The sequence below is a fragment of the Schistocerca americana genome, chromosome 8 (genome assembly GCF_021461395.2).
Source record: "Schistocerca americana isolate TAMUIC-IGC-003095 chromosome 8, iqSchAmer2.1, whole genome shotgun sequence".
NCBI classification, from domain to species: domain Eukaryota; kingdom Metazoa; phylum Arthropoda; class Insecta; order Orthoptera; family Acrididae; genus Schistocerca; species Schistocerca americana.
Genome location: NC_060126.1, coordinates 104,522,468 through 104,536,722, shown reverse-complemented (window position 1 = coordinate 104,536,722; position 14,255 = coordinate 104,522,468). Strand labels below are relative to the sequence as shown.

General features: G+C 36.3%; 1 protein-coding gene across 2 annotated transcripts in view; it reads left to right on the top strand.

Annotated features, from left to right (window-relative positions):
• The window catches only part of LOC124544611 (phosphatidylinositol 4-kinase alpha), a 203,249-nt gene that overhangs the window by 98,779 nt on the left and 90,215 nt on the right, over positions 1-14,255 (top strand). For both annotated transcript variants that reach the window (XM_047123207.1, XM_047123208.1), the window contains 11 exons: positions 137-284; positions 542-731; positions 5,472-5,658; positions 5,823-5,926; positions 8,588-8,747; positions 10,339-10,498; positions 10,628-10,767; positions 11,046-11,179; positions 11,297-11,398; positions 11,943-12,116; positions 13,579-13,744. In XM_047123207.1, coding sequence (XP_046979163.1) covers positions 137-284; positions 542-731; positions 5,472-5,658; positions 5,823-5,926; positions 8,588-8,747; positions 10,339-10,498; positions 10,628-10,767; positions 11,046-11,179; positions 11,297-11,398; positions 11,943-12,116; positions 13,579-13,744 — 1,665 coding nt within the window. The remainder of the gene's footprint in view (positions 1-136; positions 285-541; positions 732-5,471; positions 5,659-5,822; positions 5,927-8,587; positions 8,748-10,338; positions 10,499-10,627; positions 10,768-11,045; positions 11,180-11,296; positions 11,399-11,942; positions 12,117-13,578; positions 13,745-14,255) is intronic.

Genomic DNA, 14,255 nt, shown 5'->3' with positions numbered 1-14,255 from the left:
AAATTTTGTCAGGAAAGAGTTTGATGCTTGGCTATTTCATGCTGTTGGCTTTTATATGCAGGTTGTGAGGTAATTAATTGTTTATAGTCTCTGTTATTATTATGTGTACTTTATATTTCTATTCTTAAATTTTCAGGGACTTGGTAAACTAGCACAAAAGTTTCCAAATATTGCAAGCACATCTATATATTGCCTGCGTGACTTTTTAGTCACTCCAAGCCCAATTCTCTTCAAATTACATAGACATTATGCTGACACTAAGGACACCAAACCAAAGATAACAGGTTTGTACTGCTTTTTTGTTTGCTCTGCCAGCCAATAATGTCACTTATTAAAAAAAAAAATCATTTCCTGACAATAGCCAGCACACTTGTCGACCTGGTATGTAGAATGAGAATGTAAGGCAGACACTTAATCTTCAAAGCATAATATGAGTAACTGGAGAGCCACAGTTTATTCAGTCTATTTAAAATATAAGATACAGTTGAAGCTAATCACATATACGATAAAAATGATTTTATTTCCTTCTTCTTATATGCAGTTCAGGGCAAAGAACAAAAAGATCCTGACTTGATGTCCACATCACAGGCCGCATTTGAGAAACTACGTGATGCAGCAATAGAAAACCTATGCATCGCATTACAAGCGGCATACACACTAGATCCATACTGTGTCCGTGCTCTTGTTGCATCAGTATCAAACAGGCTCTTCACTGCAGAGAAGTCTGACAGGTTTGTGCTTTTATATTGTTATTTATTTATTGGTCCTGCGAATCTAGGACTGCACAGTGTACAAAATATATTGGACCATTTCTTAATTACTACACATATTTCTTGAAATTTTTATGTACATAATTTTTAGCAAAAAGTAATATTACACATTATTTTATTACTTTATATACTTTACAAAAACAACATTAATTGCTGCTACAGTTTTGTTTTTCTAGATATTTCCTTGCTACATAGGAGAAGTAAGTAATCATTCACATTTGATTGGAAATTGTTCCTGTCCATTAACATTTTGTTAATTTGTGTAATACTTTATACATTTTGATGCCGGGGTGGAGTGTGCTTTTCTGTAATAGTGCTGTATTTGTCTGTTGTACATGTACTTCATTTATTTGCTGTGTGGTAGCTGTGTACAGATTTATTAAGGGTGATGCAGGGACTGATAATGTTTAATTTTTTATGATAATTACATTTTCTAATACATGGAAATGGTAGAATTTCTTTTTTATGTAAAGAGTTATGTACATGATGATATTTGCTTCAGTACTTCCATTAGTCTAATAGTATTTTCCTTTAATTGAAATGATTTCAGGCTTGCTCCACAGTTTCACCAAAATACTACACCATATTTCAGTTCTGAGTGAACACCAACAAAATATTTGATCCTGAGATTATCATATGACATACCATTGCTTAATATTCAAATTATGAAACAGGGTTTGCTCAGTTTTCTGTTTATGTAGTCAACAAGTGTAAGCCATTTCATGTTGTGTTATATCTGTATAATGAAAAGTTTTGTGCTTTCTGTTTTTCCGGTTGTTTGTCCATTTATTTCAAAATGAAAATAACTGGTGTCCTGTTCTGGGTGGTTTGTCCATTGCAACAAGTTTTTTTCTGATTTATAATGAAATTGTTTGCATTAAAGACCTTAATGCTGTTTTCAAAGGTTTCTTTGGTGCAACCTGTAATGAAGATGCTGGCATCATCTGTAAATTGGTATACTGTTACTAGTGTTTATATCTAAATCATTTGCATGTAGTAAAAACAGGCTGGGACCCAATATGAAACATAATAAATCTGACTGGTGGATGCTGACAATACCATTCATTTCATGTGTTATCTGTGTGAACTGCTTTCTTTCGTGGAGGTATCATTTAATCCAATTACACACTGCTCCCCTAATACCCCAATTCTCAGTCTTATCATTGATGGTATTATTGACTTTTGACATGAAGTTCAAAAGTTATTATGTAGTCCTTTCTGATTAAGTTAGAAACAACTATGTGATGTATTATCATGTAAGTAGTGCTTGCAATACTTTTCCTGTTGTCCATTGTGTTAGTAAACTTGGTTATAGTATTTTCATGTAATTTGTTTACCAAAAAAGTCATCACTGAATTAATGTTTTTAATGTATTAGTTTATTGGCTACAGGTCATGAAAGTGGTCATTATGGGACAAGTAGGTAAAAGTCTTTCGTTTGATATGAGTAGCCAAAATAACAACTGCCAGAAATTTGAACAAAAAGACTAATATGTTGGGCTATATTCAGTGACACTGAACCTCAGTGCATCTATTTTCCTGTGACAGAAAATATATGTGTACTAGACTTAAAAGCAAAAACATGGACCTGACACTAACACAAAAGCACTCATTTTGACACATTTCATCATCTACCTTTGCACAACAATATGTATTTTCTTTGATTTAACTGAAGCATTTGATTGTTTGGACTGTACAGTAGTATTGCATAAGTTGGAACATAATAGGTTTAGGGGAAAAACTCAACAGTATGCAAAATAGGAAGTAGTGTGTTGTCCTCCAGTGTCAGCAAGCAAGGAAGGTATTTGAATCTGATTGAAGATATGAAAAGTAGAGGGTGATGTAATGTAATTAATCGTAGCTAAGAGCATAGTCAGTATCAAGCACATGGTTTTCAGAGAACAAATTAATAATTAAATGCAACAAAACTGCAATGTATACAGTTCTGATATGGAACTCTTTTAAAAGTGAAACTTTATTGTCTCAGGCGGTCTAACATCCAGTGAAATTGACAATTTATTCTTAGAACTGCGGATAAATGAAAAACTTTCTTCGAAGTATAACATCCAAGATCTTGTGCAAAAACTGACTGCTGCTATTTTCACCATAAGAATAATCTCCATTGTATGCTTATTTGCTTAGCTTCACTTCATTGTCCTCTATGGTATTGTATTTTGGGGAAACTTTGTGCATTCTCCAAGAATTTTCTTAGACCAGAAAAGTGCACTCAGGCAGATTTACAGCATCACTGCATGAAATTCATGTACGCCATTGTTCAGGTGAGAAATCTAACTCTACTTCCCTGCATATATACATACACACACACACCATAATGCTATGAATTGTTGACAGTATTGTTTCATTCAGAAGAAACATTCTTTCAGTGAACAGTTGGCGTAAGAACAATTTATGCATGGCTGATGCTTTATTTAGTCTTCTATTCGTACAGTAAGGTGTGCAGTATTCAGGTTTTGTTTTCAAGGGAAATGGTAGAAAAAAAAAAAATTCGAGTGATAAACTCCATATTTTGAAATCTAGATTTTTAGGTTTCCTCGTGGCACACTCCTGTTCTGTGCAGGATTTCCTTGCAGTTGTTCAGAACTGTTCTCTATAATGGATTACTTATTCATATATTCACCCAATTTTTTGTGTTTTACAAATCCATTAATTTCTTTTGTTTCTATAGTTTCTAATCATCATTATGTAAACCGTGTTGTGGCTAATCCATGATCAAGTTGCTTGAAGGTGCATAGTCTCACAGAATCCTGTCTGTTGTGTAAATAAATGAGAATCTGTACTGCTTGTAAGACATTGGCAAATAGTCATCTATGCAAAATCCACACACAGTGTCATCATTGTATAAAAAAAAAAAAAAAAAAAAAAAAAAAAAAAAAAAAAAAAAAACACATCCATGTGAAAGTTAACAAAATCTTCATGGTCACTTCCCTTGTACTGATGTCTTCGTAAAATGGGGACTTCATTTTAAACAATGGAAAATCCGGGATGGACTGTAACAATATTATGAGAAGGAAAGTTGATACTCACCATATAGCAGAGACGCTGAATCGCTGATAGGAACAACAAAAGGAGTTTCACACTTAAAGCTTTCAGCCAATGGCCTTTTTTCAACAATAGACACACATTTGCACACTCACCCAAACGCAACTCACACACACAACTGCAGTCTCAGGCAACTGAAACCACAACTGAGTCCGGTTTCAGTTGCTTGGACTGCAGTCGTGTGTGTGAGCTCCATTTGTTTGTGTGTTTGTGTGTGTGTGTGTGTGTGTGTGTGTGTGTGTGTGTGTGTGTGTGTGTGTATTGTTGACAAAGGCCATTGGCCGCTTGGCCAAAAGCTTTAAGTATGAAACTCCTTTTCTTGTGCCTGTCTGTGACTCAGCATCTCCACTATATGGAGACTACAATTTAAGATGAGAACCACAAAAATTACAGTGACTTGTGTATGGATGTGTCTAATCTTCCTTACCTTTATACAAGGATGACAATGCTCTGAGGATTTTGCATAGACAAATATTTGTCAATGCCTTCCATGCAGTACAGGAAGTATTTCTGATGATGAAGGCACTTGCCTTCAAAATTCTTACATTCCATACAAACTGCAAAGGTTATGTATCGCAGGTTTACATTCAGTAACACAATATCAATAGAAGGGAATTTGTCCCTAGTAATACAGTGGAAAGCAGTTCTTTTGAAAAACTAGAGAAAAAGCTAAACATATCAAAGGTACCATTAGAATTGCCATTAAAACATAAAGTGACTAAGTTAGATTATCTGTAGCTGGAAAAAGATTTTTAGGGTGTGGAGCAGCCAATTGATAAGCAGCAAAGGGAAATGGACTATGAGAAATGAGTCCAACATTATTCTACAGCTGTTTACATAGGCTTAATCTTAACTATAGTGATAGTTACAGGTAACTCTTGCTCAAAGTCTCTATGTCATAGGTATATAAATGTAAGTTTTTACAGACTGTTTTGGTGGTGAATAATGTTGCCAGCCAGATGTATTAAGAACGTGTGGGGGGTGGGAGGGGGGGGGCAGGGAATGGCATGATTATAAGATTTTATTAATGTAAGAAATGGCATGACTGCAAGGTGAGAAACTTTATTAAGAGCCACACATGAGGCATGGTGTCAGGCAGATATCAGAAAGTGGGCCAGTGCTCTGTATCAAGCCAGACTTGTTGACAGTCTGCTGAGGAAGCAGCATTGCTTTGTGAGGACACATCCTCAGGCACTGAGGTTACTAGTAAATACTGCCATATAGTAGGATGTTCGAGAACCTTATAGAAGATTGTGGAAGAATCTTTAGAAAGACCTTCAGAAGAGTCAGGGGAAAACACCTCTGCAGGAGAAACTCGCATGAATTTCACTTCATTAGTAATAATTATACTTCCACATTGTGAAACCTCTAGTTTTTTAGAACAAAACTCACTATATGATAGTAAGTGAAACTACAATTAATATCCATTCTTCTCTGATTATTTCTACATATTAAGTATGCAATGTTTCCTTTAACTGTAATAATGCTTATCCATTTCTCATGGTATTAAAAAAAAATCATTATGCCTCACAAGTAATAAGACACAAGAATTTTAGTTGTGTTAGACATGACGGTTAGTTTATTTCATAATGAATTATTTTAATTTCAGCTATTAAAATTAGTCTGTTATTTTATTTTACAGTGAATCATCTCTTATATCAACAAATATAGTTATAATGTTAGGTCATGTTGCTGTTGCACTTAAGGATACCCCAAAGACAACAGAAACAATCCTGCAGTTCTTCCAGCAACGATTCTGTCGTGTTCCATCAACTCTCGACAACCTCATTGTAGACCAACTTGGATGCATGATTATCTCTAAATGCGAGGTATGTTATGTGCAGAATATACACAAAGCTGGTTTTATTAATGATGTGGTAATCAATAGTGTTGTTCATTTCTTAGATAAACATCTTTCATGCGTTTTCAGTCTGCTTCATGACTGATCATTTATTTACATCATTTCTTAATATTTTCTCTTTACCATTTGTAGTCTCAAGTATCTGAAGAAATCATGAAAATGTTTACAACAATAACTGTGGAAGCAAGCAATGCTGCATACAGTTCCTCAACTGATGACAGGAAATGTCAGTATAGGTAAGTTGTCATATGTTGATAGATTTCAAAGACTGGAAGTGGTGTGTATTCTACTTACAATAATTGAAAGGTTGCAGAGTTAATAGTTACTGAATACAGTTTGTGAAGATTATATAGCATCATTCAGTTGGTTAGTATCATGGTTCCCAGTCTGTGCACCCCAGTACCGCATGGTGCTATATATGTGTTACATGGAACAGTAAATGAGTGTAGCAAGTTTGACTCTGAGATTTAAGAAGTTGTGCTGTGAATGAGGTCATCCATTCCATTAATTATACTCCTTATTAATCTGTTCATTGAATTACTCAGTCATGACTGGTCTGGAAGTGACTGCCTTGAGTTCAGAGAAACATTCCATGACATGAACTTGAAGCTGATTTTTCCTAAGGATTAATATTTGTTTGTTAGCATCTGTTACCAAATGACACTCTCCTTGCATTAAGAGAATAAATGACTTTGAGTAATCAGCGATGTCGACCAGAAAATATTTTGTTACTGCTCAGCTTACCCTCAACTCAGTTTTATCCCTAATGACCACCTTCAGTCCACCTAGCGTACTTATCGGTATTGTGGCTGGTGCTGTGGTGATGTTCCAGTGACTGTCTCTGCAGCTCATAATAATGTAATGGCATATTAAGCACTTTGCATGGTTGTTAAACTATTAAAAAGTAAAGCAATTCCCATTCTGCGGTGAACAATGTGGCTTCCCACCTTTTTTGACAAGTATGTGGATGCAATAGTAAACAAAATGCAGAGTGTAATTTTGTTTCATTACAAGTAATACTGTAAGTAAACTGCTTGGTGTCTCACAAGTCGACTGCTTTGTTCAAGTGGCGTCTGCCTGTAGCCTTCATTTTCCTGTTCCTCCTCATCCCTCAGCTGCACTCATCACCATGCTCAGTGCACTAGGCAGGAGTACAGCTGAAGCACTGTTTTTTCAGGCCTGCGTTAAGGTATCTAAAACCAGAAAAGTTTGGCAACCACCCATTTAGTGCAGTAATAATATAAGGGGCATTCAAAAAGAGACGAGCTGGAGGCGTAATTACTGAAACCAGTACCTGTATGTTAGAGATATTGACCCTGGCTGTTGAGACACTTGTCCCTCTGTGACGCAATGCAGTGAACTGCTGTATCGTTAAATTCACAGGGCTGTGATGATAACCAGTTCCACATGTACAACTGGACGTTGTCCGAGGTGAATCGTTTGCCCCTCAGAGACTTTTTAAGGGGACCAAAAATGGCGTAATCACAGGGAGAGAGGTCCAGACTGTATAGAGGGTCACTGAGAACCTCCCATTTGAATTTCTGCAGGTGTGCCGTGACTGTGTTGGCCATATGAGGCTTTGTATTGTCATGGAGCAGAATGGCCCCATGAGTGAGATTGCCCGGTCATTTTGATTTGATCACTAGGCAAAGGGTGGTCAAGGTTTCCAAGTAATGCTGGGCATTTGCTGTTGTTCTGTGCTGCAGGGAGTGATTCAGAAGGGGGCCGTCTTGGTCAAAGAAGAAAAGGCTCTGAGGGGCAAATGGTTCACCTTGGATGACAACATCCAGCTGTACGTGCGGAACTCGATAACATCACAGCCCTGAGAATTTTATGAGACAGCCATTCACCTCCTTCCGTAATAACCGGACAAGTGTCTCAACAACCAGGGTCAGTATTTCTAACATACAGGTACTGGCTTCTGTAATTATGCCTCCGGCTAGTTTCTCTTTGAATGCCTCTTACATTTTCAAATGAGAATGTTGTATTTGAGTTCATGGTCAGGTAAAAGCAAGCTTATGAACCCCTCCCACTTTCTACACCTGCCTCCAATTTTGCTCTCACCCCACAACCCCCACTCCACTCGGACACAGACACACAAAATATAGAAAAGCTCATAGACAATGGTATTACTCAGGAATTAAAGGTGCCTGACCAGTAATTTTATTTCTATTTTTCTATAATAAGAGCAAATTCTCTGTGAAATATATATGGTGACATGAGAAAATTTGCCTGATTTATCGGAACGTGAAAGTATCACATGTGAGACACACACACACACACACACACACACACACACACACACACACACACAGACAAACAAACAAACTCTTTAAGAGACACTGTAGCCCCTTCCTCTCCCACCCCCTTCTCTCTCTCTCTCTCTCTCTCTCTCTCTCTCTCTCTCTCTCTCTCTATGTGAAATGTAGGTTCATCATGAATAGTCATTTCCACCAGATACATTTTTGATAACTTTGTGATTCTGGTTAGCAATATCACCATAAGAAATGCTGTCATGGTGATTCAAATTTCTTACGCAGCAGCTTTCATTACCCAGACTGTGCTGTAACTTTAACTGGGTGGCAGACAGAATTCATAAATTATGCCCACTTCTCATTACCAGTGCAACTACTATGAACGTTATTAGCAGACTCTTTTATCTCCACCCGGTAGGTAAAAAATGATAATTGTGATAGACTCTTTTTTCATTCCATTGTGGTGCTTCTGTATTCCCTATAGTGTCACTGTGATCTGATGTGGTTTTTTTTAAATGGACTGTGAATGACGGTATCAGTTTTAAAGGTGCTCAATGGCACTGTCAACAGCATCGTATGAACTGTGTCAAAAGTCACATTGGGAGCTACTTCTTTCAAGCTGACACCAGTTTCTGTATTTAGACATGTTTCAGCAGCTGTTGTGAATGCCTTAGCCAATATAGCAGCAAACATGCAGGGGGAATCAGCAATGAATGACCTTTTGGGCAGACTTCTGGAGCTGTTTGTGCAGCTTGGACTTGAGGGGAAGAGAGCCTCAGAGAAAGCTCCTGCCGCACAGAAGGTACTGTTAGCCAAAGTACTATAATTGTCCTTATGTTAAGAAAAAATATTTTTATTAGAATTCCAGTAAAATTTTCAAATAATACTTTTCTCTGGTACCAGTTCTGGATGTGTCATTTTCAATATTTTTAACACAAATCTGAAATAACATGAAGTGTAAGAAAGTGTTGCTAAGGAGAAAGACAGTGTCCCATAGACTCGTTGAACACATTATTGATAATTAGGAAATATGATTAATTATATCAAAAGGAAAATTCCCTCAAGAAAAATGTAAAGTTATGAGACAGAATTGCTGATCAGTACTTACTTTCAGAAGGCAAAATTACAGTACATCAGATGGACAGATATGAAAATACATACACTATCCTCCTATTCAGAACAAAGAAATCTCTGTTTCCCGTCGTCCTGGGGTCTGAGTGACCTGGCCTTCCTTTTTGATCTGCCCCAGCCTTAACACTCTCCCCTGCCTGAGGGAGGAACTATTAGTTCAGAAAACTAGGATAATATGATGTACTTTCACATGCTGTATAAGTAATGTAATTTTCACCTCCTGAAAGTAAGTGCTGGCAAGTAATTCTACCTCATAAGTTCATAGAAATATGCTTTTATATTGATACAGAAACTGATGATGGCTCAAGACATCTTAAGTCTGTGACATAGTGGCTGGAGAAGTTTAGTCGCCGCTTGGTGTAGCCATGCGGTCTTAGGCGCCTTGCCACGGTTCGCGCTCCTCCCCCCCCCCCCCCCCCCCCCCAAAGGTTTGAGTCCTCCCTCGGGCATGGGTGTGTGTGTTGTCCTTAGCGTAAGTTGGTTTAAGTTAGATTAAGCAGTTTGGTCCCATAGGAACTAAAGAAACAGGCATGTGCACTATATTCTTCAAGTTAAGACAACAGTTTTCATGCTGATTTGCCATATCATTTCAAGAATTACTAGAACATATCAGTACTCTATCTGTGTATCAGTGCTTAAACAATTACAGCTCCAGAACTGAAGATGGATACTCCATTTATAGTGTACTGCCTCACTCCTCTAACCCAAAGTTCCATCTAGTAACAATTGATTTTAAAACTGCAAGTGGTATTGGAGATTTCAGAAACTAATGCAATAGGTATGCAAAACAGTGCTTGTATTTTTAGTCATCTCTAATCACCCACACCTAAATGTTAAGTAACATTAGTTGTGTGCTAATACCATGTTTTGCTGTGAAACCTGTTCATTTATTTTTAAAAATTTATCCAGAATATTCTGTATATGCAATGGAACCGAAACTTTCCATGTAAACCATAGGGTGAAAAAGATGAAACAACATTCAGATAGATCAAAAAATTATAGTTTACAGTAAAACATACAATGAGTTGCAACACCCAATTGAACAGGGAAAAAAGTGTACAAAACTTACCTTCCTTGTCTTGTAGGATAAAAAAAGAGGAAGAAGGTAAAAGGACAAGAGAACTTAACACGTTGTTTGAATACTAAAAAGACTCACAAATTTTTGTTTGCTTATTTCTTGATATCATTTTGTCAATTAAGTTCATTTCAGTGGCTAATACTGTTGATCATTACACAGAATCTCTTCAATGTTTGTGTTACAGGCTTCAAGTAGTGCTGGCAATCTTGGTGTACTTATTCCAGTTATTGCAATGCTAATGCGCCGCTTGCCTCCAATACGTCATCCAAAACCTAGACTACACAAACTGTTCAGAGATTTTTGGTTGTATTGCGTAGTAATGGGATTCACAGCATCTGATTCAAGTGAGATTTTTATTTCCGTTTTATTTGTTGAAACTTCTTATGTTCATTTTATGTTAGATTTATCATGAGAAAGTCATTAAACATACCAAGTGAAATTCTGTGTGTGTTTATTTTTTTGTGTTGTTATAGGGTTGTGGCCGTCTGATTGGTATGATGGTGTTAAAGTAATTGCTGTAAAGTCACCATATCTTGTCTCTCAGACTTCATCACGTTCTGAAATGCGAGAATTACAATATACAGCTGCTGTTCGCAATGATAGTGTATCACTTGTGAGTAACTGTAATCACCAACATAATTATGCTTATTTTTGTGCATATTATTTTATTATTGTTAATTGTTTCATTATTTTTTCTCCTGCAGCTCTCTCTCTCTCTCTCTCTCTCCTCTCTCTCTCCTCTCTCTCCTCTCTCTCTCTCTGTCTGTTGAGAAATACTGGGGATGAGAGTGTATAAAAAATATTACGCAGAAAACTTATTGCATCAGACCGTATACATGAATAGAACACAATGTTTTGAAATTATTTAGATATTATCTGTATATGTTGCAGAATGAACTTCAGGATCTCAAGAACCAGATACTGATTCTCCTAGAACATCCACCGGACATTGCAGCTTATGTAAAAGCACTGTCATTTGCTCAAACTACATATCTATTGTCTGTATACTGGCTTGAAATAATGAGGTAAATTTTGTTTTAAGCCCAAGAATAAGATTGTATTATTACTTTCAGCCTTTTTGAACAGGCTATAAAAGGATTTATAATTGTCGCTGTTGATATTTTTAATTTTTTTCTTCACAGAGTTGAGAATTCAAATGAACCTAGTTTGCAACCAATCCTGGAGTACCTGAGCGATTCAGCATTACAAAAAGACAAATCAGGAATGTGGTCTTGCGTATGCAGGTGCCGTATAATTTAATGTCATACTTATTAAAGGGAAGCACATGTATCACTACACATTATATAAATGTTGGTACTGTATGTACATAGAAACGAGATTGGTAAAATATTTGCAGATAATGCTGCTCAGTGCAGAACATGGCAGCTCTGAATGACACACAATAGATTTTATAAAGTTACATGCCACCTATTCACAGATCAGTTCAGATGACCTGGTTGATGGGTATTTTTTTAACAGTGTCATTATTGTTCTTATGTAGCATAATGCCAAAATCCCCATCATTTGATGAAGGACAAGGAAATGAGAGAGAGTCACTTCGGTAGTTATACTCTATGTAATTTGCTGCCCTTTTGGGCATAATGATTCCTACATATATATAAAAAAAATTCATTGTGATTCGAGAGGAGAACTTTCCATTTAATTTCTTAATAATTGTTTCATAAAATTTAGTGAAAAATAAATGATGAAAAATGTATTTTAATGCATTATTATTATTATTATTATTATTATTATTATTCATATAATGATACACTAATCTATCCACAGCGTTGGTGACCGGGTATTTGCTAAATTTGTGGATGTGATGTCAAATAAACCAAAGGATGAAGCTCGTGAAAGAGAATTAGAGAACCACGCCCAATATCTTCTTGTAAATTTCAATCATATTCACAAACAGATAAGAAGAGTTTCTGACAAATATCTTTCTGGCCTTGTTGACAGGTAAAGCAATACTGAAACTAAATCTCAGTTTTCAGGAAGTGGTATTATATGAACGATTATGTTGCATATTTATTTTTCTGTTTCTCAATCTACATATAAGTAATTAAACTCATTTTGCTCTTGTCTCTGCACTTCAGTTTCATCATTAAGTTGTTTTGCTTGTCACAACAGTAATTATAACAGTAGTAACAATAATTATACTAAGAAGAAATTGTACATGAAAAATGTAGTCCTCAGTGACAAAAGTGAATTTACTGTGACTGCCCTTCCGTCTATTGCACCCCTCATTCTGTCCACCTCATTCCCATTCTTTCAGCCATAACATAGATTAGCATTAGCTAACAGCAGTAGCAACAAACTGTAGTGAGTAAATTTAGTTTGCTACATTGGGTGAAGTTATCGAAATTTAAATTGTTTTTGTCAATGACATAACTGTTATACATCAGTTAATACAAATATAATTCTTTGGGAGACATGCTTTAAAATATTCATCATGTTTTTAAAGGATGTGGGTGGTAAAATTTAGGAATTGATTTGAAGATTGTGAAATCAGATTGACATGTTAAAAAAATGCTACTGGGATAGAAGTGTTAGTACCATTTCAGCTATTAGAAATGGTAATTGTGGTTACTGTAATTTGCAAATGCATTGATTTTTGTCACAATAAAAAAGGAAAAAGGGCAGCTGAAATGTGAGGAGAGTAAAAGATCACCACAAGGCCATGTCAGCCTATAGATAGATCAGAATAACTTTAGGGAAAATTAAATGTGTCACCATTAATTAAGAGAGTGAAAGAAATTACACTGTTAAGCACAGAGGAGATAGCAGATGGGTGGAAAGTGTACATTGAGGACATCTACCAGAGGGGGGAACTGTCTGTTAGCATGATAGAAGAAGAAATCTGTGGCGGTTTAGAGGACATAGAGGAACCAGTATTAGAGTCAGAGTTTGGTTGAGCTTTGAAAGATGCATGATCAAATGAGGCAGAAGGGGTAGATAAAATTTCTAAAGGTATTGGGAATGTGGCTGCAAAATGATTATTCAAGTTAGAGTGTAGGCTGAAGACTTACCATCTGATTTTCAGGTGAGTATCATCTACACAGTGCCAAAGATATCAGTGGAAGATAAATGCGAGAACTGTCACATTGCCCTAGCAAAGGTAAAAGCTCCAGACAGGCAGCTACCAGCTCATTGCTCTATGGTGACTCTCTCCTTTCATGTGCTAATCATCTTCACTGTACTTGGTCCTCTCAGTTGTTGATAAATAGACAGTCACACTATTCTTTCATAACATCTAGTGTCAAGCTTCATTTTTAATTTAAATATTTTAAATATGAAAGTAGGAAAAGGAAATAATGCTTCAACAACTGATCTATTACAATAGTTTCTTATTAATTTAACAAGCAGACTTTACTTTCTCCATATGATGTCCATGTTATTGATATATTCTTCGCATTTACAGATTCCCACACTTACTGTGGAATTGCCGCGTGCTGTGGTCAATGCTAGATATTTTGCAAGTTTTATCTTTTTCACTTGAACTTGATCCTAATAAAGAGACTCCAACAGTTCACATACCAGGAATGCCGTATACTTTACTACTTATGGATACTTTAGAGGCAAGGGAGGTTAGTACAAAATGTCTTAATTTATCCTGGTTGCATTAGTAAGTATGTGGTGATAAATAAATCTTTTGTAGGATAAATTACTGATAAATTATTAAAAGTGTACATGTAAATAATAAAATTATGTTTGGTGATGTGTTTAATTTCTGTAGGCAATTAAGTAATTGATAAAGCTGGTAATTAGATATAAAAACACTTTTCTTTCACCGAACAAGATGGTGCAGTGGTTAACACACTGGGCTCAGGTTCAGGAGGATGATGGTTCAAACCTGCATCCGGCCATCCTGATTTAGGCTTTCCGTGATTTCCCTAAATCACTTCAGGCAAATGCTAGGATGGTTCCTTTGAAAGGGCATGATTGTTTTCCTTCCTTATCCTTCGCTCATCTGATGGGATTGATGACCTCACTGTTTGGTCCATTCCCCCCAACCAACCAACCTACCTACCTTTGTTCCTCCATGATAGATAACCACACGTGTTTATCAGGAATGCCTTTCTTACAAGAGTTGTGATG